General features: G+C 34.6%; 1 protein-coding gene across 3 annotated transcripts in view; it reads left to right on the plus strand.

Annotated features, from left to right (window-relative positions):
• Positions 1 to 26,580, plus strand: part of ATRNL1 (attractin like 1) — a 431,935-nt gene that overhangs the window by 209,388 nt on the left and 195,967 nt on the right. For all 3 annotated transcript variants that reach the window (XM_015633605.3, XM_033515621.1, XM_015633604.3), the window contains exons 25-26: positions 7,945 to 8,006; positions 22,718 to 22,796. In XM_015633605.3, coding sequence (XP_015489091.1) covers positions 7,945 to 8,006; positions 22,718 to 22,796 — 141 coding nt within the window. The remainder of the gene's footprint in view (positions 1 to 7,944; positions 8,007 to 22,717; positions 22,797 to 26,580) is intronic.

Here is a 26,580-nt window from a genome sequence, read left to right on the forward strand (position 1 = left end):
GTGTATCTTCAGTAAAAGATTTAAATAATAATAAAGCAGAAGAACATTTTCTCTGTAGAGTTTAATGAGATTTTGGTGTCTTCCATTGTCATAATTTCACAATGATGATCAAAGTGATTCACTTGGGTACACACAGTCTTGAAAACACCTACCTGACTTCTCTTTTGGCTAGTCTTTCATGAGAGGCTGGACTAAGTATTTCAATTTCTTGTCTTAGCATCCTGCTCTGGAATCCTGGTTTCTCTGATGCCAAAAAAAAGTCAGTAGGTATTTACCACTGATAGTAATGCAATCAGTACCCACATGTGGAGAAAATAGTGAGACTTGAAGACATTTTCTGTGTGTTCTATCGCAGTGGTCTTCATAGGATGAACAAAATTCAAGTATTTGTGCTGTGGATAACTGCTGGAATGCAGATTCCTTCCTCTTTTCAGAAGTAATTGCATCAAATATAGTCACAATGACTTCTACTCTGATTGTAGCAGTGTTATGTACATCAAGGAATTAGAGCCTCTGTCTTCTGTGGCCTTATCAAAAGGTGAGGAGGAGAACGAGAAAATACATCAATGAATTTCTGACTGAGAAAGCTGCTTTTTGGTTGTTTTAGAGAGGGGAATCACCAAGCACCACACAAAAGATCAGAAAGTGTAATTTCTACAAAGTGGTATTATATGCATAAATCTTCTGAAAGACAGATACCTCTGGGATACCGTAGGCCACAGACTCCTGTGTAATCCATTACCCACGCCGATATAAACCTTTGATTTGTGGCTTTAAACCTGAGGCTCAGTAACCTCATAAATATGCTAATCCACCGTAATCAAGAAAAGTGCCATTGCAAATACAAAATTTTTATTCCACAGCTCTAACAGCTTTATAGCATGCTCTACATTTATAACAATAAACTTTGGGAAATTACTCTCTTCATGTTTAAGAAAATGCTTTGCCCTTTTCTTGTCATCTCACAATGGGTTTTACATACATTATTTTGAATGGCATGATCTTTATGCAAAATTCAGGGCATGTTTTGCCTTCTCTAACCACGTATTTGATTTCTAAAATGAACAAAACATTGCATAAATTTTAAAAATTCAGCTTTTGTAGCCTCATAAAAATTTTATTATCATTTTTATTAAGCTGGAGACCAGACAGTTGGTTAACTGGTAGATTGTCTAGCAAAACTAGCTCTTACTGTAGATGTAAAAAATAAATTTGAAAAAAAATCTTATCATTTTAGCAGCACATTTTCCATCTCCATTATGTATGTTTCTACATATACACATAGGCCTTAATGTTAAATGCCGTGGCCATGATATTAAGTTCTGCAGTCATTCAAATAGCTCCGTATAAAGTTATTAATTTATTTAGGAAAGGTGAAAAATATCTTGTATGAAAGATTTTTTTTCTGTTTATAAACTTCAGGAATACAAGGAGAAGTGGAATCTGCACCTTGGGAGATTCAGATTGAACATTAGAAAAAATTCAATATATTAGCAATGGTGCATTGAAACAAATTGTCTAGACTGGCCATGGAGTTTTCACTCTTGGAGGTTGACAAAACTTACCTGGAAAAGGCATTGTTGGCCTGATCTGGTGCTGCCAGTAGCCCAGATTTGAGAGGGAAATTGAATAAACCTCAGTTTGTGATGTTCTTCCCCATCCCCCTTTCTGTGACTCTGTGGTGATAAGAGCACATTCCAAAACAGGTGCAGCTTTCCTAATGAGAAACTCCTTAATTTATCAAGTCATAATAAGATGTCAGAAAAAGTCATACCAAGAAAGCTGAAACCTGGGGTTGAAAAGAAAATTCAATTCTAGCAAGTGACAAAAATGGCTTTTCCTTAATGTAGCTTGACAAACAAAACCATATCGTCATGCAGTGCTTCTCTTTGTAGTAGAATTTAATCATTCAACTCTGCCTGACAAATTCTCTCACTTCATTCCCCTCACTTCTGTTTCTAATTTTTCTTCCTGTCCATTTAATCTAGGCAGGCTTTTAAAAACCAGAGTTTTGAAAGATGTTGTCTAGAAATCTGCTGTTTCACACAGTTTGCAGGAGAAGTCAATCCTGCAAAGATTTATGTCTAAAATAACTTTTCAGTACTATAGGTTTTTGTGCCAATTACTTTTAATCTTTTTTTTTAAAAATTTGATTCTGAAACATGTCATTTGTCTCTTGTCTATGTCTTTTAATTTTCTTCCATTCTTCCATTGACTTTAATATTCAATATTTCAATTTCTTAATAATGTCCATATGAATCATTATGAAAATGCTTTGCACACTGAATAGAACTGTAAGTTAAATAACAGTTCCCTCCCCCAGATTCTCTCCTTCACTTCCTGGAGTTTTTTTTTAATGTTGGGTTTTTCTGTGTGGTATATGTTCATATATATACACAGGCACAAAATTGAATAAAGAAGTGGAATATGCGTATTAAATTTAATAGATAAAGTGCCTATTAGGTAGGGAAAAAAAAAGTTCAGCTGTTATAACCTTATTGAGGAGTGTCTTTCATCTTACTTGAATACAAAACTAGATTGTCTTTCAGCCTCTCATGACTCTGAATAGTGGAAATAATATCCTGTAATTATTACATTTTTTGAGAAATGGAGGGGTGGATATTTGGATAATATAATGTGTGCCAGCATGAGAGACAGGGCTGCAGCATGCAGAGATAATCTGTGGAAGCTGTTTATCAAATCTTGATGTGAAGTCTGAATTTCTTTGTTATCTTTCATTTTCTATTTATGTTATCAGTATGAAAGTTTTGTTATCACTAAATCTTATCATCTGGGAGGACTGTTTGTCAGCATCAGACTGAATTCTTTACAGCCATTAACACAGCAGAAGGAAGCAGGATTCTGCTAGCAGCCACTTAGCTTCATGTTGCTTCTCAGATCTTTTAAGCCCAGAAAAAAAAATATTTCTTTTGCCTATTTTATCATTACACTGTTTTACAGAAATACCCAGTGAGTACTTACAAACCATGGGAGAAATTTATCTCACCTAAAATTATTTATAGTCTGAGTTTGACATTAGGTCTATAGTTTAAACTAATCACAGAGTCCCAGTGTTGTTAGTGGAGAGAAATGGCAGCTCCATAGGGTGATTCCTCACGATTTATGAGAGTTTTCCACATCTATTTTAGAGTCACTCCCCTAAGAAGTGCCTTTCTATCTGCTGATTATTATAAGCTAGCTGACTAATTTAGACTAGGTTCACACATGGCATGAGATCGGATATACTCCACATGGCAAAATTAGGTACATTCCAAATTTTGTTTTTCAAGTTCTAGGAGAGCTAATATATGGAATAAATGTGTGGCACTTTTAGCCTCCAATAATTTAATGTTTCTCTTATTTAGACAGATGTAATTAGTTGGTAATCTTGTCCTTTCCTTACCATGTTTCTGTGGAATTTCTGTTTTCCAAAGGAAAGGAAAATATATTTTGTGCTTTGCCAGTTAAATATTTCTACTGGGAAACTGACAATTTGCTTCCATCCACCTCTCACTTTTGCAGGCCTCTCTTCATACTTAAAGTCAAATGTGAAAGAAGAGTCAGAATCATTTTTGCTCTCTAAAGATATCCCAAGATATAATTGTACTTATAATTGTATTTATATTTAAACAAAATAATCAGAATATCTTTTTCTTTGTAAATACTGATTATTCAGCAGTCATGTATTCACTGAGTTTGAAGATATCCATAGGTACCATTCCCCATCCCAAAATTATTGTGTAATTCATAGTAAAAAGTTTAAATCAGTTTAAACTTGGGTGTCTGCAGTCATGTTTCTGCAGAGTAGACATGTAAAGTTCACTCTGTACAATGAAACATAAATGTGAGAATTTATGTGTTTACATCTTCCAGCATTCTCATTCTATATTATCACAGCGTGCGATCTTTTACATTTTCCTTATAAAAAAGTTGTACACAAAAATACAGCCACCTACACAAGTAATTTCCTCAGCTGACTCTCATATTTTTTTTTGTCTGAAGTTGCCTCAGTCAGAAAGTGTCCCTCAAGAAAGTATGAAATATAATGGACACCAAAATATGTCAGCCTTTCTGTTCAGTCACTATCCATTTCTCCTGATTCAGTACATACCTAGCACCGGTGTGGGAGTGTGTAATAGTTTTATCCAAGAAGAAATTAAATTATGTTTTTGATGATACTGAAGGAAGTAATAATTCTGCAGGGTTTAAGTCTGCATAATCAACACAGTCCAGGCAGTTTAGTTTGGGTTATGTCTGACCTTATTGCATTATGTTTCCAGGTTTAATAATTAGACCTTCTATCAGAGTTTTGCAATGTATTTATTTTAGTTTCTCTTATTTGTTCATTTTTAATTTGTTAACAGTGGAAGATGGAAAAATTGTATTAACGGAAGTATTTGTTCATAGTTGGAGAGGCTGAGCAGATAGGAGTTTGCCTTAGTGGGTAATGTCATGAAATGGAGCACAGATTACAATTACTTTTTGTGTACATTATTTGAATATATGAAACGTTTTCATGGATTAGGTTCCTTTTTTGTGCAAATGTGCAGTTTTGATTTAGTGCCTAGTTTTCCTTTTCCCCAATTGGTGTCGTTGCAATTGTGGAGATGGCTTCTTGACACCTATATTTTTAAACTAAAAGTTTAAAAGTTGTAAGGGCACACTTTCTATTTCCATATGAAAGTTGTGCCTGAGTTAGACTTTCAAGATTGTCTCATTTTTGTAGCAGAACAGATCTTGACCTATTGTTCTGTAGGACTCTATTCCTGCTGCATGTGATAGTCAAGGTAAAGATGAACTGGAGCAATGGGAAAAATGAATCCATTCCTGCAGACATTAACTTCTGAGGGCTGGAAAAATCAGTGTGCAGAAGTTCCTCTTTCAACAGACCTATTCCATCCAGCATTATTCACTGTAAAGTGCATTTCCTACATCATGTCCATAACCAAAACATGAAAAGTTAAGAAGTACCATGCACTGAAATGTTGATTGCAGTGCAACCTTGAGTCAGTGCTCTCTGGCATATTCTGCTGCTTATCTGACTTTTGAATCCTTAGTTGCTGTAGAGGATTTGCCAGCAGTCACAATGTCCTGTCTTCCAATTTGGCCATGTATTGCTAAAACTGTTTGTTTGCTTGCTTTTTTAAAAACTATATATTTCAAAAAATTTAATGTGCCAGAGAAAAAAATACATACATGTCTGTTGGAAGAATCCCCACAGTTCATTTGTCACTCATCAGCCTTTTCTTCATAGGCTTTTCTCTCTAAATTTCTCTCTAAAGACATTCAGCTGGAGCACATGTGTATATATATATATGTAAAGCCCACATTTGACATTGAATTGTTTTCATTCTGTCACAGTTTTCTGCATTTAATCTGTTGTTTATTTGGGTTACTTTGATCTGATGGAATACAATTGCAGTTCACAATAACAACAACAGTAATGATAATAATAACAATAAGTCATAGAGGTTTTTCTTTATTATAAGAAATTATGTTCCACACAACACTTTGTTCTGTTCTGTAAGAAAGGATAGAAAGGATATTTATCTTCTTTCTCATTTATAAAAGAAGACAGAGATAATATTTGTGGGATCCACAAGCTTTTTAGATGTTTTGGGGAAACTGAAAATTATTGAGGTATGATACAAATTAACAAAGGAGATATTTGTTTCCAATATCTTTAAGTCCAATATGAAAACCTTGGGTTGAAAGAACTTTTCTTTTCTTGTCCCTTATCTATATAGGCACAAGCAAAAAGACAATTACATTCATATCTATGTGAAACCCCAATGGAAATAAATCTTTTTAATTGTATTATGGTTCTTTGTATCAGCCCTAGGTTCATGACATTTACTTGCTTCTTTGTGGTCTACTTATGATTAAAATATGTATTCTTTTTGTTAATGTTCTGTGTTGAAATTAGTCAAAGATACATGATACTGTGTAGAAAATACTGAAGTTCATCTTTTAAACATGAACTCTAATGTAATTATTAGAAGATACTTGATTAAAATTGGAAATTACTTTTGGGATGAAACTTTCTGTCTAACTGTGTTTCTGCTTTAAAGTATGAATACTTTCAGGAAAATCCCATGCAACCAACCCAGGAAGTCTCACAGACAGATGTTGTTCCATAAATTCACAAACATGGACTCCAGCAGTAGAACATTGCACTTATCTTGAGTAGATGATTAGATTAATAGAAGCTGGAAAATATGGAATCATTCCTTTTGTGTGCAAAAACTTTTTATTTCTGAGCTTTAGACTTTGCAGATAATTTAATTATTGATAATGATGTAAAATCATTGGAATGTTGTTAATCTGCTTACTCCATTTTTGTTGTGTGCTGGAAAAGAAAAATAAAGGTGCTATAGTTTCTTAAAAAAATTTGAAGTGACTTTCCTGGTATGATTGTGATCAGACTGCAGGGTTTGATTGCAGACTGGATTTGTTTCTAGACTACAGAGGCTGTTAAGGGATTCTGACACCTTGAATGAAAACAATTGTAGTAATGCAAAATCTAAATGCTCTTTCAATAAAGAGCATTTCAACAGGTCACAGAAAGTGAACTCTATCAAAGCTGAATTTTTTTGTCCTTGTGCTAGTTCATCACCTAAAGTGTATGGTACTTATGAAAAACATTCTGGAAACACCAGGAGTGAATTTGAATACTAAACAGTATTTGAAGTAAATCCAGACAGCATTTAAAATATGAAAAATGAATTTGGAAAGCTTTCATTTCTGTTTAAGGTGTACTTAAACAATTGTTTGTGCTTGGAATGCGCTTTATACTGGGCCAAAGGAGTCCTCTGGTCCTTTCTCAGATGTTATCTTTTAGGTAATTGATCTATGTTTAGCTGTGTTTGGCTGGCACAAGGCCATTATTATCACCATTGTTATTGAAGCTTACATTATAGCTTTGGGCTAAAATTAAAAAAAAAAAAAAAAAAAAAATTATTGAGTATCATGAACTATCATTTCAAAAGTTCACAACTAAGCTATGAAAGGGATTCAGAGTACTTTGGGGTAATTGCTAGTCCAGATCACATCTTAAATGCAGAAAGATTTCTAAACCAAACAATTATTTGAAAAGAGTGTAAATATAGTTAGATAGACACTTTGTGTAATTCAAAGTAGAAGATTCTCTGTATCTTTAGTTTGATAATTATAGTCGGAAAAACTGAGCAAGACAGGGACTTATGGATATTTGTAGATATAACATAAATATTAAGTGCTGTTCTTAACATTAGCAAAAAGTACTTTACAAAAATAATTATAGTCTGTATTGCATGCAAGTGTGAATGTCTCCATGTATATGCTGTCTTAGAGATAATTCTTAAATTTTCACAAAAATTACTGCAAGGAGCTGAACTAATGCATGTTCTGGTGAGGCTGTAAAAATGTAGCCCAAAAGAATATTTATTACTTTGTCTTTAAAGTAATTTGTTTGAAACTGTTTTATTATGCACCAGATCTATCTTTTTTAAAAATTAAATTAACATATGCATTAATTTTGGTATTATACAATTAAAATATTTTAAATGCATTAATTTTAAGCACTATATGTTGTTTGTCTTCTCTAAAAGCATGTTTCAGTGTTATTAAAATGGAAGATGGTGTTGGTCAAAACAGTTGACTAAAAACAAGACAATTTATAACAATATGATTTCTTAATATTTTTCATACTGTTTTAATTGTTCATTAAGTGGATATTTCTATTAATTTTTGCTTAAGTGAAAGTATTATCTTCCATTGTTTGTATTTTGATACCTGCAAGGATATGGGAATTAGCTGCTCATCTCACTTTATCATAAATGCAGGTGTGTGCAGACTAGACTAAAATTACACTTGAAAGTAATCATCCATGGAGCCATAAAGCCCTCACCTAAAAAGAGCTGTTGAGTCTGAAAATATTGTAATTTACTTCTATTTTATTTGCAGATTGCCTTCTCACAGCACAATACTATCATGGATCTGGTGCAGTTCTTTGTCACCTTCTTCAGGTAAATTGCTTTTTTTTGTCTTCTGACTGAAATCCTGATGACTCTTTACCATGAAACCAGTGTCTTAACCAGCTTCTGAATCTTGAGAAATGCCTGAAAGGAGGCCTTCAAACTGTGCTCCCTAATTTGCAGTGTCCAGACCAATTAAAGGCAGCTGCTGGAACCTTGCATTTATGGAATTGTGTGTTTCATATTCAGTGGTACAGTCTTCAAACTGCCTAAAGATTAGCTGGGTTTGTACCATATATTACAGTGATTAAGAAGAGCCAGCTAAACTCAACTAATTCATGTGTGTGATTTCTCTATAAACACTTCCATGGAATTACTTAAAATGTTCAATAGCTTGTTATTTTTAATAAAGCACAGCACATCACTACTAATGTTTCCATGGGTTAGAGATTAATTGTGAAAGGCAGTAGCTGATGCCTGAGATTTGGTTCTGGAAGGAATGCAGAGATGGGATTCAACTGCAAATAGACAACTGTTCTGGAATGTGAACAAAACTCCACTCAAACACTTCTTAAAAGTTCAGCTGTCTTATAAAATGTCACAAACTTGCATGCTCTTGGATCAGTTATAGTGCTTTGAAATCTTGCTATGAAGATATTTCCCAATAACCATGAAGTGTACACAAAATGTGAACAGTGACAGACAGGTATGTTCATCAGACTTTCTGTATTTCTAGAACAGACATGACTCTATTTCACAAGTTCACAGCATGGCTTCTCTGTTGACTTTAATTCCTGTGCTCTGAGGAACGGTACCTAAAGAATCAGACTCTTAAATATTGTGAATGGACTAAATTCTGTTTATTGCTGTTGCCAAAAATGGGCACAGAAATGAACAGACCCTGAAGTTTTCTGTACCCAGGGCATTGGCTAATGGAGAGAAGGTTAGTAGGTGATATAAAATATCTTCTCCTCATTCACCACAAACAAAGCAATAAAATGCTGATTGCCTAAAGGTCAGTCTAGTGGTGTTTTGGGTGTTTGATTTTTGGGTGGGTTTTTTTGTGTTTTGGGGTTTTTTTCTGTTTTTTTCATAGGGAGACAGCAAGCTCTAAAACTTATGCTAAGGTTTAGATTACAAACCCATATAGAAGAAAACAAAGCCTGTCCAAGTACAACAGACCAGAGGGAGCATGTGACAAATAGCAGAAGTAAACTTGGAGCAGTTTGTTCCATCTCAGGATACATGGCATTGTCTCTCCCAGTGCCATGCTCTGTCTCATTCAGCTGGTTCTGGGTAAATGCACAGGTAGGATGCCAGCAGTTTGTAGACTAAAAGAATAATTTTAATAAGGGTTTAGGTTTGTTTCTTGTTTTGTGTGGGTTTAGGTTTGTCTGTTTGTGGGGTTTGGTTTTGTTTACTGAATGGGAGGGAGGTATACTGTGACTGTGGCAAATCACAGTGGTAACAGTAATAACCCAGGCCATATTTACTAAGATTATAGATAGAGAAAATAATTGTCTTTAAAGACAATTTGAATATGCTTCATAACAAAACATATTTCATGATAAACCTGCATTTGCATTTCTCCCATCCAGTATTATACTTCTATTTCTGAGGATGTGGCAAAATGCTGTTCTCCCTGCCTGGCCAAAGCAGCAAATAGACCCATTTGACAATAACAGCTATTCAACAACCAGGCAAAAATATAGCTTAAAACTGTTCCTTTATAGGTTTTGTGTTCCAGACTGAAAGATGAAATGGATATTTTACTGCTTGAATCAGAAACATCAAAACAGGCATTAACTGTCCTGATGTATCAAGATGAACTGTTTTAGAAGTATTGTTCTGTAAGGACTTTATTTAAAACTATACATAATAAGGCACAAAATCTATTATTAGCTTTGCAATTACTGCTTGATTTACCAAGATACTGATATGGTATGTCCTAGAACAAAAAAGTTCAAGGATAAGGTAAAGAGAAGTTATATTGAAAAAAAGAGGCAGGATATTACTGAAACTGGAGTGCTTTAGACCATGATATGCATTGTTAAAAACCCCTACCCTATTTAATGTCATTCTTTTTCTACTGGAAGGTTTTGTTGCAGCTGCTGGTTCAGTGACCTTTCCTCTAAGAATAAAAATGCAATGTAAGAGTAGTAAGAGATTCCAAACTGTCTTATAGAGAGTGTGGCATCTCTGTTGCTGTGCTCAGTGCCCTGAGGACTTTTAGCTATCACACAAATGGAGAAGTTTGTGACTTTTTTTCTTCCCATCTTCTTTAAAGAAGTACAGATCTCATTGGAAAAATTCACAGGCAGCAAATGTGAATGATCTTTCTTACATGGAAGAAATACAGTATGCACAATTAAAAAAAGTACATTTCTGTATTACCTTGGCCATTAAACCCCAAAATATCCTAATGTTTGGCACATTTTTTTTTGTTTCAAACTCTAAGGGATAAACAAATATTCAGTGTTTTCAATTCTTAGATGAATATATGGATTTAACTAAGTAGGTATGAAGACATTTTAGACATTTCATAAGGGTATAGAAGTAGGTTTAGTTTCTGAAAATACTATTTACTTCTTTAGATCACATCTAATATCCATGAAAGTTGATTGTTCAATATTTGTTAGTTTTTATTATCTATGATTTGAATAAATCCTAAATGGTGAGCTAAGAAACACTTGATTTTTATACCTGCTTTTAAATAAAATTATAACAGTGTAACAGAATTTATAACAGTACTCAAGCAATTCCCAGATAATTATTCGTATTAAGAATCTGAAGCATAAGTTCTGGTAAGAAATGTGGTTAAATCTCATAATCAAAAACCAGGCAAGCGTGAAATTGGTGCAGATGACAAAGGTTAGCTGTTAATATACTCGTGATAGGAAATGATAAGCAAGTGCTACAGCCAGAATTATGTTTTTAAAGCCTTTTTCAAATGCATGGTACCAACTACTAACTCATCAGACATGTTCTCTGAGCTCCCAGAACTATTACTTCCCTTGCCTCTGCTACTTTGAGTGAAGCTGACTGACTTAATAGAATATTTTAGTCACCTTTGTGACATATCTTCATGTTGTCATAAATTACAGAATCTCCTGGTTTTAATAAGTAAAGCACTGTTAAACAATATGGACTTTTTGAAAGTTTAAAAATCCTTCTTTTTCGTGTGCTTTAAGAAATTCCATGAAAAATTATGGTCATTAAAGATCAGGGGTACATTCTTTCTGTTAAATCTGTGAGCAGTATAAGTGAGAGAAAACAATATTCAGAATATACCCAGTGCTTATTGCAGAAAGAAGGGATGGATATTTTGGTACAGGTGAGCATGGGCTACAACAGGAATTGCAGCAGATGCTGAAGAACCAGATTTATTAACTCTACCTGTAGGACTGTGTGCTAGAATCTCTGAGCAGTCCCTTCAGTTGTGTCCCCTGCACTGGGAGGGGGTGGCAGTGTCCAAGCTCCTGAGAGCTGCAGTGCTTGAATCCAACACCCTGGGGGTGAATTTGCAATGGGAGAGCTCCTGATCTTTACCAGCATCCTTTGGTCTGTATCCCTGCCTTCCTGTTTTGTTTCTGGTAAAATGAAGGATGGTAAATTAGTGCTGGATTTTGGTGTGCTTATCTTTATGAGGTCGAATATTGATTTCTGTGAGCAAGACAAAACACAGCATGTTGGCATCAGATCACAATCCATGGCTGGAATCTCAGAAAATCTAGAACTCTTATAAATCTAAATTAGAGTATTTTATAGTAATATGAAAATCAAGTTATCACAGCAAAAGGGATTTTACTTTTGGGGCTAGAATGAAATTGATTTTTACTTAGTGATGCATTTAAAGTTTTCACCTCACTTAGAAGCACAGAGTTATTTGACTTCCACTGGGAAAAGCACATCTGTACTGTGATGGGCAATTAGAGTTGGGCTTTCCTTAAATATTTGTTTTAAATTGTTGAATGTAACTTTGTGTCTTCTGCACTCTGAATCATACAGAAACTTTGTCATCACTGTGGAGTTATTTGGTGTGCTCATATTTCTGGAGAAGGCAGCCACTTGTTACTGGCCTGCAGGCAAAGGAGATTGCCCAGTACTGCTGGATCAGTTGCTCTTCAAAACAAGGGATGAGTCACTTAATCAGTGAACAGAGCTGTTTTCCATTATTTTCTTTCTGTTTTTTTCTTTCTGGTTTTGTCCTTTGAGTCATTTGAAAGCTTGTGTGAGTGCACTAGTGCTCACCATATTTTGATTTCAGCAGACACTGTTCCTCAAAACACAAAATAGATAACAGATATCTTCAGATATCTGAAGATGACCTATGTACCTGCTTGCTATAAAACAGGTATGGGGCTCTTCTTAAAGTCAGTGCATTTAAAGTTTGGAAGTCTCACTTCCTTTATGTATCAAATACAGTGAGAGGTGTTCATTGTGCCTTCTGAAGCTCTGGCATTTTCTCCTTTCAGGGGTGTGTCTCTCTACAGCTGCATTGGATTTTGTATCCTAAGAAGCATCACAGATAATTCATACAATGTTTATGTTTTGATTCCCTATATTTTGTATTGTATTTTCTTAAATCCAGTTTGGTGTTTTCTTAGACTTCAGCAGCATTTGTGCTCACACCAATTTCTCTTCTGACTGCTTAAACTGGTCACTTTTTTATGAAACTCCAGTCCTCTGTAGTTTAAACAGAAGAACTAGAACAGGTTTTCTTCTGTGATAAATGGACTTGAAATTTTGCTTTTGTCATTTTAATTCCAAGGAGAAGGAATTCAGTCTTCTTATGAAATGTACCAGTTGCAAAGTTAACTCCTGGAGTTTGCTCCCAGATGTAAGGAATACAGTGAAGGGGGGTGAAAGCTGATGAAGGAAAACAATAACAAAAAAATAAAGGAAGTAAGAAATATTAATGTTTTCCTTTAGGCAGTAGTGTCATTGTCCATTACGGCGGGTGACAAGCAGCTTTGTCAAGCCCCATGCCCGCCTGTCTCTGCAGGCGCGGTCGGTGTGACGGGCTGGGCTCTGAGTGACAGCCAAGAAATGAGCAATCTCCTCATGGCAGGGCAGAAATATCCCAGGTCCCTGTGCTCAGCTCTAATAAATCACAGAGAGAGAGAAAAGACGGTGCTAGACCGAGCGCTATGCTGTGAATTTCATATGTCCGAAAATATTAAATCTGATTATTCCTCTTTTAGAAAGGACATCTTAATTCAAAGGAATTCATCTTCTGTATTGGAATATTAATGCAAATATTCCAGTAAAACTTCCTGGTACCAAATGAAGCATCTAGTGTGGGAGGTTTTGTGGTCTTTCTAATTTATCTATTGGAATCCAAGGCAGGAGAGGCTGTGTTTTGCCAATAGAAGCAAAAATTATTGAAATTCAAGGGTAGACTCCAAAAGCCACATTAGGAATTACATAGTTATATTATCTGTTTGAAAATATTATTACTATTATTATTAATATTAATATTAATAATAATATTATTAATAATAAACATCATCATCAACATCATCATCATCATCATCTGAATTTTCTTTTCTGAATTTAATCTTCATATGTGGCCCAATCATGTTCTATATCATAGTTAGTTTTCTATGTTTTCAATAAATTTTTGGTGATATTTTAGGAAAACACTTAATCACTTGGAAAATTATATTTCTTTCCTAATATGTTTTCAGTCTTTTTTGGTTGAAAAATCTAATATCTGATATTTCTGATATTTCTAATATCAGGTTGAGGGGAATCAGAGGCTTTGTATTGTTTAATCAGTACAATTACAGAATTTTTAGTGTTCTTCTTGAATGATGCTTCTTTGACCTGGAAATCTAAAAAAATCATTGCTTTGGAAATTTTGGAAAATTTAATTTTAACAGGACTTTTAATAAAGAAAGTTACTACTTTTTTACACCTACTCCTTTGAGCATATTTGCCTGTTTGAAAAAAGTTTTGGAAATGTTACAGATTGAAGGGAAAAGTTTTTTGGAATGTGTTAAATTTCTTCATTATATTTCAGTCTATCATGCTAACCAATGCTGACACGGTAGGGTGACTTTCTAAACAAATTTCATATTTCTGTGATGTATCATTAAAGATACTGCACTAGAGAGAGCAGTGAAAAATAAGAATGAATGAAAATATTGAAAAATGTTGAAAAAAATATTCTTGAAATAATGCAAATCTCTTGGTTTGGAATTGCTTAAATTTAGCATTGGTGGAAATTCTTCTTCCCTAATTTCACTAGCTGACAGTAATTAAAATAAATGAGTCTTTCTCTTCCCCCCTCCCTTTAATTTTAATCCTAAATTAACATAAATCACGAAGACCATTGCAAAAAAGCGAAAGTGAAAGTATAACTATTTTTTAAATTGAAACAATATACAGTTTAGAATTATTCTGAAAAGCTACTGCAGAAAATGTTAAATTCTGTATTTCATAATTTGTCCAAAATTTCAGTGGACAAATATATATAAATTTTATGTGTACTTTTTTACATGTAATATCACTTATTGAGAGGAAATATAGAGTATCTCACCCATGAAGGGCGAACCCATAAAATTATATGAAATATGAAAATCTTTTCTGTGACTAAAAGAAACATAATCACACTTCATGGGTGTGATGTTCTGTTTATTCTGTGGAGATTAATTTCATTTTACATGAGATTAAATCACTTTGATTGTAAATCTTTTTTATTTGTTGCCTCAAAGAGGAAAGGAGGAACTGCAGAGGGTTGAAGTTCACATCTTGAGTTTTATTGTGTAATATATTTCAGAGTCTTTTTACGTGGTTCACTTTAGTCTGATATAGGATTGGCAGATTAAATGGGAATGTTGGTCTCTCAATAGCATCTTGGTGTACGCTGCATCCATTTTCTCTTTTTAGTTGAATATAAAGGCTGTTTGTATAATTGATCTTTCATTCATACTTCACTATAGCAGCTTGTGGTATATTGAACATAAAACCACAGCTTTGTGGATCTATGCATGAATTATGTATGTAGGAAAATAGAAGTCTAAAAAAAATGTATGTGTGCTTTTTTATAGTTATTTTTAATAATTATTTTATTGAATAAAGTTATTTAATGCTTCCCTCCATCCTCTATAACATTGTGGCACATGTGCATAATGAAAAAAATACCAGTACCTTTTTTCATAATAATTTTTCTGCTAATTACAAATTCTCTGTACAAACATTTCTTTCTTCTTTACTTTCAAGAGGACTTTTGATGTTTCATTACACAGGAAAGACCAATAAACCCAGGCTTTGCAGAGGCTGTTGTCAGAGATGATTTTAAACTGTTAGAGGAGTTTATGCCTTGGGAGAGGAAGGATTAAGTTGGTTTTCTGTGTTCAATATATATTAATAAATTATTTAGCACAAAAATAGTAGCTGTTCTAACTAATAAATTAATACATATTATATTTATATTTCATTGCTACTGCTTACTTTAAAATAAAGTTCATATAAAATGCAGTTGGTGCCATTGATACTTCAGTCTCCCTGTTTCCCATTATGTATTCAGAGCCTAAATTGTGAAGCTTTATTAATACCATTGTTGAAGCCTTGGTTTATAATTTTATTTATATTTGCTCTTCTGACTCAACAAAATTATTTTTATGATGTTTCTAATAGTTATTTTTAATGTGCTGCTCTGGAGACTTACAGCATTCTTTTGGTAGTATGATGGTTTTTTAACCATGACAAAGTAAAACAAATCCTATGTGGATATTCTTTTCCATGCATTCTTACCAAATACACTGTTGAGCCTGGAAGGACCAGACTAGAAAGCAGATATATATTTTTTATTAACTCTTAATATGTTTTGTATCAGTTTGGTAGTTGTGGACATGCGAGAAGAGAATTTTAAGGGCCGTTATGTGACTTTCATGAGACACTTTATGCAAGAGTTATTCATAGGGATATATGGATTTTCAGGACTGCATCAAAAAATAACGTTTTAATCAGTCATCTGGATAAGAAGAATTATGCGTGTAATTAGTTTCAAATGAACTTGAAACTTGTTGCTTAACTTGTGTGAATTCCATTTGAGACACAAATAAATACAAATTTGCATTTAAATGATTTTTGGTAATACTTTGAGTTTTAAATACCATTGTAGATACTTTACCTCATATTCAGGCATTTCTTCAACTTTGCAGTTTGGAAAGTAAGAACTGAGTGTCTGAACTCTCAGTGTGGCTTTTGGATTACTGGGCTCACATTTTCCTTGGGTTCCTTTAATTCAGAAAGAAACTGTGGGGGAAAAGAACGGAATGTAGATGTAGGCTGCTGGGAAAAGGCCTGTGGTATTTAAGGTTGTGCAACAATGACATTTTGTAGCTGAAGAGGGAAAGATTGCAGTCTTGGTTAATCATGTCCAGAAAAGGGAGTTTTGGGAGCCAATGCATGGAGCTGCTGGTGCTGGTGGTATCATCATGACAAGGAGGAATAGGAAAAGGACATTCCTGAATCACCTGGATGGTGAAGCTGGCTTTGTTGGCAGTGCCTTTCACTGGCTGTGCCAGCCAGAGCTCTCCCTGAGCAGGAATTCAGCACTCCTGGCTGAAATGTCTTGGTTTCACAGCCAGGATTTATTTCCCTGACCCCACACGCTGTGTTACCATGAACTGCAATTTGCATATCCTACTTCCTTGCTAGCCAAGACTATTGTTCCCTAAGTCCTTACACATTTCAATTTGGAATTGAAGCACTTCATTCCCGAAATTGTTCTGAATTACTAATCACTGAAATAGTCCTACTTATAATGATGTTTATAAAACTTTGTGATTTGCAGCAACTTAATTAATCATTACATTTTTTTAAAACATTTTACTGCTGTCATACATATCAGACTTCTAATATTATGTTTACAATTCTTTGTGCTTCAGATAATCCTGTTGAAATCTTTGGAGCTGCTTGTCATGTGTATACCAGATAACACAAGGATGGCTGAACCCAGCCCATCATAATCATAAACACAATGTTCTTGTCAAGTACAATGAGAGAAATCAATTGCTGTGACAATAATTGCTATTTGAAGTCATGGTGTTCGAAAAATAATTGTTCAATTATTTTTATTTTGGAATTGTGCTTGCTTTATAAAATATCAATTAAAATGGACTCTATTTGCCAATAAAAAGATAGTAAATAATGTGTTGGGAAAGCAGTTCTTAGAAAAACAGTTAATGTGATCTGTTAGGAAACTTTTGAAGTACTACCTTGAAAATACTAACTTAGCTATGAGACTTGTTTTCTTTGCATATATCCACATTAAAAAGTGTTTTTGTCAGTGTTTGTTTTACTGAATATTTTAAATTGTTGTTCATGTTAGTACTAGAAGAGAAGCAATAGAGTGTGGGGTCACTTTTTAGATTGCTAATTAGGGAACTGTACATTTTTGTGCCCTTGTCAAAGAAAGATCAACAGGCAGGAGGTTTGTGGATACAGAGGGATATTTAATTACTGTCTCAGCACAGCAAGACTCAAGTGATTGAGCAATAACTGCCTCGATGGCCCAACTCCTAAGTTCAAAAAAAGACTTTGGAGGAGCCTTTAAAATATGTGCAAATATATAGATGTGGGCAGTAAATGAGTCTGCTATGCCCCTAACAAACTTGGTGAAAGGAAATTTGGGAGCTTCTGTCTCTGTTGGTGAGCAGGGGAAGTAACAAATCTTCACTTGGGCAAGCTGGTGCTGAGGACCTGACATCCTCACTGAATGCATTTGTTTTAACTTTGAAGTAGCTCTAGTTTAGTGCCATGGACTGACAGCTGCTTTGGGTCTGGAGTGAACACTGCACATCTTCTAGTTGAGCTCCAGGGCTGGTCCGCAGGGGTTTGTTCAAAAGCCCATTCCAGATCTACACTAGGCCAGCAATGCAGGAATTCCCCTTGGAGCACAGGGATGGGTCTGTCACCTGTTGGAGCATGGGGACAGGATGATGGCACCTGCTGGGACAGTCTTGGCACCCTGTGCTGGCCCAGCTGTGCTGCTCCCAGGGTGCGCCCAAGCAGGGTGGGTGACCCCACGCTCAGCTGTGGGGTGCTGCTGTACCTTGTCCTGTAAGAAGAGTAAATGTGATGGCTGCTCAAAGTAGAATCTCACTTCATTTTTCATTTTAGTAGATTTAAAAATATACTAGATGCAAATTTTGAAAAACTATAGTTTTGAAAAAGTGTTTGCTTTCATCTGTTCGTGGAAATTTATTTTCAATTGTGCAAATTAGTCTTAAGTAAAATCATGGAAGCAACAATTCTCTTTGTGTGTTAAATAATCAGAGAATGAGAAAAGAAATAACGAAGGATGGCACATTTCTTGTTCTGTTTACCTTGCATTTACAGTATTGAGTCTTAAAATATTTATGCTTAGTTCATGAAACAGTTCCTTTTACATCCCTGCAAAAATAAGTAAATTATTTCACTTTAACAAAAGTATTACTTTGATACCATGTGTAATTTATAGGCATCAATACTACTGCAAAAATTCTGTAGTGTACTTATAATGCATTCATAGAGCTTAAGGCACAAATGTGTCATTAATTCATCTAGTCTAAACATGCTGATCATTACATTTCACAGATTTTCCCCTCTATTTATCCATGCAATTTAAGTTTCTTTAAGGATAGCTACAGATTTTATTTCAGTTTGCCCATAACAAGCAGCAGCACATACACTAATTCCCCTAACACTTTTTAGTTTGCTGCCTAAAGAAACACAGAAAAACTAATTTCTGAGTTATGAAAAACACTTTCATTTCCTCAGCCAGGTCTGCACTAAATATGTTTAAATGTGACCTCTAGAAGTCAAAAATTTGCTCTGTAGCTTGCAAAAATAGTTATGCAGGCAGTAATTATTTTTTGCAATTTCCCTTCTCTTTCTTCTATTAAATCAATATTTGTGTTTTCATATGACGCAGAGCCCTTCTGGGAAGAGCATCTGCACAGCTCAGACATCCATGCTAGCCCTGGTGTTCTCTTGCAGCCTTTCCTTGGCCACTTCCCTCTGCTGTGTTGGACTCAAACTCTGTTCAAGACTTCTTCTTCTGCAGTTAATCCCCTCTCCAATTGTTTATTGTCTCCAAAATCATGCTAAACCAAAAACTTCCAATCAATCTGTAATCTGGGCAACTGGTGAGGAATTGCTCGTTTTCAAGCATGCTTTTTTAGTGTTTCCTCCTATTTTCTTCCACATGGTTTGAAGGGGAAACTGCAAAACTGTATCCTTCTGGCACTTGATTTTTTTTGTTCTGGAGAGTGCAAAATCTGGATAATGCTTGGGCTGCTGTGGTTTTAGGAGTGTCTTAGTATGGCAATTGTCTTATTGGGAAGATTTACATTGCTAAGTGCTAAGAAAGTCATTCACTCTATACTCTGGGTTAGCATTTCATAGCCCATGTGCTTTGCAAAGGCATTTATCCATGTATCTGTTTATTTGGGTGTCACTCAGAGTCTCAACTGGAGAGTCAGAGACGGTGGACATAATCTATGATCATGTGAATTAACTGTAGGCAAGTTGCCATTTGATCTTTTCCACAGATTTTAAATATTTTTTGTGATTTTTCTCTGTATTCTCTCCATGTTTTCCAATCTCCTTTCAGAAAATGTCAATAGCAGATCTTAAAGAACATGTCTAATAATATCTGTTTTGGCAGTACCTTGTAGAGTGATAAATTCATCTCTCAAGTGCTGCTTGCTACTGTGCACCTGAGTATTTAGGGTTGTTTTAACCCTTTTTCTTTCAGCATCCCAGCTGTAATTCGTACTGAATTGTCTCTAAACTGGTTTGGGAATTGCTTCATTCCAAGGGGAAAAGAAATCCTTTGCAATGTAAATGAGGCCTGACTTCCTTGTTCTCATAAATACAACTTAGCAGTGATTGTGTATTTAAAAAAAAATCATCTAAATATTGACCATTGTACAGTATCTTGAACCTCTGTGCCATTAACCATTTTCAACCACTTTTCTCTTTCTGTCATGCATAGACCTCTCAGCTATTACATATTTGTCCCATCAAAATTTAGTGGATCTGATACTTGGGAGCTTTGCTACCCATCTAGAAGCTCCCTTTTCTGATGTTGGTGCCCTTCTGACAGTTGTTTTTTTTATCTGCCTGATGGCAAATTTTTAATTCATTTAATTTGCCCTGCAGTTTTTTTTTTATATCTCTGGCACAAGGAGGAGATAAGAAGTATAACAGGGGACTGGAGAGCATCCACCTACACCCATCCTTCTGGTTTTTAACAGTTTTTGCCTGTGATGTTAATGTCTTTATTATGGCTCCCTTCAACTCCCTGTTGTTTCATAGCCAAAGTGAACTTCTATCATTCCATTCCCCTGGCCAAGCTGCCTGCTTTCCTTTATACCTTCTCAACTCAGCTTAGATTTTTAGAGATAAACTGATGGTTGCTTCAAGGTACAGGCACACTATAGATTTATGCACTGACATCCCACTGCTTTCTGGTTTGTTTTTTATTCCTTTTCTAATCTCTTTTAACATCCTATTTTCTGTTTTGACTGCTACTAAACATTCAGTTGATATGTTCAAAGAACTATCTGCAATGACTTTAAGATCATTTTCTTGAGTGGTAATTGCTAATTTAGAACCTATCATTGTGTATTTGTAGTTAGTTGTGGTGTTTTTTTATTTTTTTCTTGTGCACATTGCCTTCAGTTCATTGTCACTGAATTTCATTCTCTTATTTTATTGCCAAGTCACTCTGTATTGTGAGATCCTTTGCAGTCAGCCTTAATTTTAATTGCCCTACATAAACCAAGGATGTTATCTCACCACAGCCTGGAACTAGGTTAATTTCACAAAATCTATTTTCCATGTATTTTTTCTCTTCTTTAGCATAGACTTTGGGGTTTTTTTTCCCTTCTATTTATATTTAGCCCCTACCAAAAAAAAAAAAAAAAAAAAGGAAAAAAAAAAGAAGATAATAAAATAAAATATTTACTTGCCAAGAAAAGATTGTACAAAAGTCACATTATCAACGCTGTAACTTCCAATGGTTTATAGTATTTTATGGGTGTGACTTTGAGACACTCATTTCTGATTTTAGCTTTGCAAGTGATTGATTTTTTGAATGACGACAAGAAAATTCAGTGTGTGAACCACTCCACTGATGTACAGAACACAGAATTCATTTGTCTGAAGTCTTTCAGCCAGAACTCTGAATATTTTCTATTCTACTAATTTAAGAGAACTGTTCAAGAAATTAATAAATGTGAAGGACAGAATTTTCTAAGGGTAGAGATTCTGTTCCTGGTCATAATAAATCAGTCACACAGTGCAAGGCTCCCTTAGTTTCCTGTGTCCAGTTCCCTCCCTTGCATGTATTAACCTTTTCTAAATTCCAGGAGCACTGAGTTAATAATTGCAAACAGAGTTGCTGTTGTTTCCCTAATTTAATGGGTTTTGGAAGGAGGAAAAGAGTGAGATGGCTTTCCTTTCCTTCATGCACAACATCCCAATCTATAGAATCTATAGCTCCACGTCAGTACCCTGATGTTGCCCCAAAGCATCTGTTGCAGGTACCAGCTGGACAGTGCAGTGGAAACATTTCTGGGAAATACTGTTTATAAGTACTTCTTGACTTAAAAACCTTAAAATATATTGCTGCAAAAATGAATTTATTCTGATAGTCAGTGGGGCTTTTTTTTTTTTGCTCTTCCCTAGACACCAAATATAAATTTATAGTCACTTGTACTTGCTTTTACAGGGAGATGTTGGTGTTATTTTGCACTTATGCACAGTACTCCTCTGAACTATACTACTTCCAGAAGTTTTGGTATTTCCTGTATTAAAGAAAAGCTTTTTGGCAGAATAAAATTGTGGATGCCTAGTAATTCCATAGTTAGTGTTGTATTAATTGAAACCACTGTGTACAGCAGAAGTGCCAACATTTGTGAAAGTTCTTCACACAATTAGTAAATCCACATAATTATATTAAACAAATCTCTAAAAATTTGAAAGATCTTCTGAGTAATTACAAATGCCAACTTTAGAATCCTTTTGTTAGTATCCAGAAATACACTAAAAGAGTTTGAGAGTTCAATGATCTTTCTACCAAAATACTTTATGGATTAAATGTTACAATACAAAGATATTGAAGCAAGAGAGAAGGTATATGCTCTGATTGTGCACTGCAGCTGTTCAATTTTCCTTTTTTTTCTTCTTCTGTTGTGTCTTTGGAACTGTGATATGGTGATGCCCTTGGAGATGTTTTCCCTGGGCAATTAACCATAGAAATACTCAATAAGATAACACAGGCCTATTGTCATGTGCTAACCCAGTTCCTCAAACTAATTATGCTCCCTGTGTAGTTACCCTTCTTGCAAACCCAGGAAATTACTCAGAATTTACAAAGTGAAAGAAATACAAATTGCTATAATTTATTTATTTTTTGCTGTACTTCACCCTCTTTTTCCATGTACTAAAGGCAGAACATGAAGAGCTTATTTGTTGAGACTGTTGTGGGAATGTGGATGGCTGTACTGGAACTTATCCCAGGCTAATGGAAACAGTGATAACATTTCCAGGAGAAAACCAGAGCATGTGATGTGTATTTGCTTTTGACTTTGAATGTGGATGGTTGACTCTTTGTAATTCTGGTAGAGTTTAGTTTTCCCCACTTTTTGGGGTTTATTTTTCCATGCTAGAATGCCTTTTTTTTTTTTTTACCTTTGATACCCTAAAAACATGAGCTTTTCACAAGTTACAATTATTATTTTTTTCTTTTGTAATTGCAGTTGTTTCTTATCCTTACTGCTGGTAGCTGCTGTCGTTTGGAAAATCAAACAAACCTGTTGGGCTTCTCGCCGGAGAGAGGTATCAATAACTTTAAGATTATTGTAGTACCTTTGTCTTTCAGAAAAAGTTGGGGACTTTGATGAACAGTTACTCCTCCCATTTCTCCTGTATATGCAATTTAAATACCCATTTTATACCCTTGACTTTTTTATGCTGAAGAAGAAAACTTCATTTCTTTCTCCTGTCAAAAATTAAAGGAATTACAGCGCTAGGCTACAGAAACATAGATTTTCCTTATGGTGGCATTTTTAGAATATATAGAATAGAATTGAATAGAGTATTTCAGTTGAAAGGATCCTACAAAGAATTATTTAGCCTGACCACTTCAGGGCTGACCAAAGGTTAAACCATATTATTAAGAGTATTGTCCAAATAAATAAATAATAATTTGTTATACAGTAACAACCTTGGGCAGTGACCACTTGCTAGGAAGTCTGCTCCAGTGTTTAACCACCTTCTCTGTAAATAAATGTTTCCTAATATCCAACCTGAACCTCCCCTCAAAGGAGCTAAATTCTCTATACTAGAATCTGTACTTTTATCGTTAAACCTGTGGCACAATTAAAATCTTCATTAAATATTCATAAAATCACCTTATTCTTTTGTGGTCTAAATTCTTACAGCTATATTGAAAAATCTGGCCCAAATCTTTGTTCTTACCTGCCTAACAATTCATTACACTTAAATGAGGTTAAACTTATGTATACTACATGTGTGTGATTGTATACTGATAGTTGTGATATTTCATTTTGCTCTCATAAATGAGATCTAAAATTTGTAGACAGTGATGTTTTCCTTCCTTGGAGCTTCTAATTATGATGATTTTTGGAAAAAGCATTTGCTTAATGTCCCATAATCTTGATTTTTATTTTTTTTTTAAAGACAAGCTTTGGTCTACTTCATGGTTTTTTTCTTACTATACTGGCACCACTAATGTTTAAATAACTTTTTCTTTTTACTGTAGATCTACAATGAATTTATATGTGCTTTAAAGGTGCCAGGTAACTAGCACTTTCCATTTTCCTCCACTGAAGTAATAATATACTAATGCCAACGTTTAGCTTGAACTGGTGCTACAAAGGAAAATGTATATGGAAAATGTACTTGTTTCCTTCTGGTATTTTTGGTTTTTTTATTCATATGAACATTGTTAAGAATCTTCTAGGGGCAAATTCTCATTTATTTCTTATTACTTGCAAAATATAGATGAAAGGTAATTTAAATTACAATATTCAACTTAATAATATTTCATTTAAATTTGTCTCAGTACTTCGATAGTTCTGTGCAAAACTTTGTTGTGATGAAATGTAGTAGTACATTGATTTAATTTCCCATGTAAATGAGGTTGGTTTATTGGATATTTTTAAGAAGAAATACAAATGTATCCATTTCCAGATCTAGGTCTGCTCTGTTTTCTGTGATTGTTCTCCTAGATTTTTGAAATGTAATATTTTTTATGTGGTCTTTAGACATCATTTGATAAAGAAAAGATTCTCATACAAAAAAGTTTCTGAAGTTTTCCAAGACTTATTTTCCTAATATCATAAAAGTACTTCTAAGACTGTATGAAAGCTCAAATAAGCTGTTTGATAAATGCAACATGAATGTGAATCAGCTTCTTCAGAAGAGCAAAAGGATCTCAGGCAACTGGGTTGGAACTCAGAGCTCCATGGTTGGTTCTGAATCTTGGCTTTCCTTGAGTATAGTGAGAGAAACTTGGTTTTCTCTCGTAATAGAGTACAGTAGCTTTATGAATTGTAAATGCTGAAAGAAATCTCATTTATTTTCAATCTGCTCTTGACCACCAGCTGTAGTTCATGTCAAATACAAGTTTTTGATAACATTCCATACCGTATTTTCCTTTAATCTAGCTAGAAAACTTCTTATTATAATCAACATATTTTATAAGATTTTGCAATTAAGTGTTGCAAACAAATTAAATGAATAACACACAGAGACAATCTACTTTTGAAAAGATTTCTGAAGTATCTATTTAGAGCCCATTTGGCAGATGAGCTTTTAATCTCTTTCATCCTTCTTTAAAGACAGGAATGTTTGGCTCTTTAGATGTTACCTTCAATATAGACCTAAACTACAGTAATAGAAATAAAACAAGAACACAAACAAATACAGAAAAGTGTGCTGTTAAAAGCTGTGCATCTTTTTATTGTTCCTCCTGATGTTTTTTCCCCTGAAGGAGGAGGAACATTACCATCCAGTTCTTGTCATCTTTTAGTAATGAATTTTATCAGGCTCTTGAGGTAAGCCAGTAATTTTTCAAGATTTGTAGAGCCCTGTGTGTAGCTGAAAGTTCAGAACCTTGTCCTGTTTTACCTTCTGACTTTAATGCCTGGCTAAATTGGAATGGTATTGATTCCAAATTGAACACAGCACGGCCTCAATCCTGTACAAAGCAGGAGCAAGTTGTTTGCATTGGGAAGAAGGAATGTCTCAGTTTTCCCACTAATTTAGAAATTTTCTCTCCATTTTCTTTCCTAATTCATTGCTCATTCAGCAATCCCACTGCTCAGAGCACTGCCCAAATCTTGCTGAGCAGTTTGAAATTAGGCTCTATCACATGTACATGTAAAAAACTGTTACACTGAGTATATATGAAAATGGATAAATAAGTGTCTTCCAAAATACTTTAGCTGATGTTTGTCTACACTGAATTTAACTTTCTTTGCCCATATCTATTGGTCTTTCAATTTATTTAGCTGAAATATTTTTTCCCTAAGTTAAGACCTCGAGCTTTGGAATTTTGTTTTGCTCATAACAAAATTTTGGTTCATATTTTTTTCATACCTACATAACTCTCTCTTAAGATATATTTTATCTCAGGTTTTTGTAATCTATATTTATCCTTTAACTCCTGGATGAGCTTCTCTTCTTCTCTCCTGCCTTCTGAGAGGGCAAGGGACAGCAGATAGACTGTCTTACCTTATACCATCAAAGTTATTCACCTTCTGCATCGAGGAAAAATGGAAAGTATCATTCTTTTATTTTATAGCTCCAAAAAGATCAATGAAACTTTGAGTAGGAGAATATGAACAGCCTCCTGCCTGGCATCCCTTGACACTTTCCCCCACCCATCCCTCCCATGGATTTGTGACATTTTAGAAAAGGGTTTTAGGAAGGGCTGAAGTAAGATAGTGGAATATTTCTCTTCTCAGGGAGCTTGTTCCTTGAAAAGAATAATGCAGAATATGATGAGAGGATTTCCAAAGCATAATTCTCATGGCAATATCTTGATAAAAAACCCCAGTGTCCAAAGAAAACCAAAAACAAAACAGAAAGAATTTGGAACATTTGTGACAGAGCAAGATAACATTTACAGGTAAGCATGGAAATTTCTGCAGGTGTAGAAAAAGGGAAAGATTTATTTGTTTATCAAATAAAGGAGTCCCTGAATATTGCAAGATTTAGGAAAAGAAAAGCATTTTTTTAGAATAATGCTACACTGTGTTAAAAGATCAGATATGTATTCTAGGTTTTAATCCCTCATCCTCCTTTTTACTCCAAAGACTCACAAATCTTTCTACCAGCACCTTTCTCTGTAAAATTCGACTTTTTAGTTCACTGGATGAAGAAACAAAAGCTGTTATTTTCTCCCAAATGATTTGTTAGGCCTCTTGCATTTTATACCCTGAATTCACACAAGAGCCCATCCATGAAGCTCCTGTTTCCCTCCTTTATACGAGAAAAGATCTATCATCCAGATTTGCCAAATAAGAAATATGAAGAGAATATTATTTGTTTTCTCTGCATGTTTCATATTTAAAGTATTCCTTCAGTCCTCTGC

Source organism: Parus major, chromosome 6 (genome assembly GCF_001522545.3).
Source record: "Parus major isolate Abel chromosome 6, Parus_major1.1, whole genome shotgun sequence".
Taxonomy (NCBI): Eukaryota; Metazoa; Chordata; class Aves; order Passeriformes; family Paridae; genus Parus; species Parus major.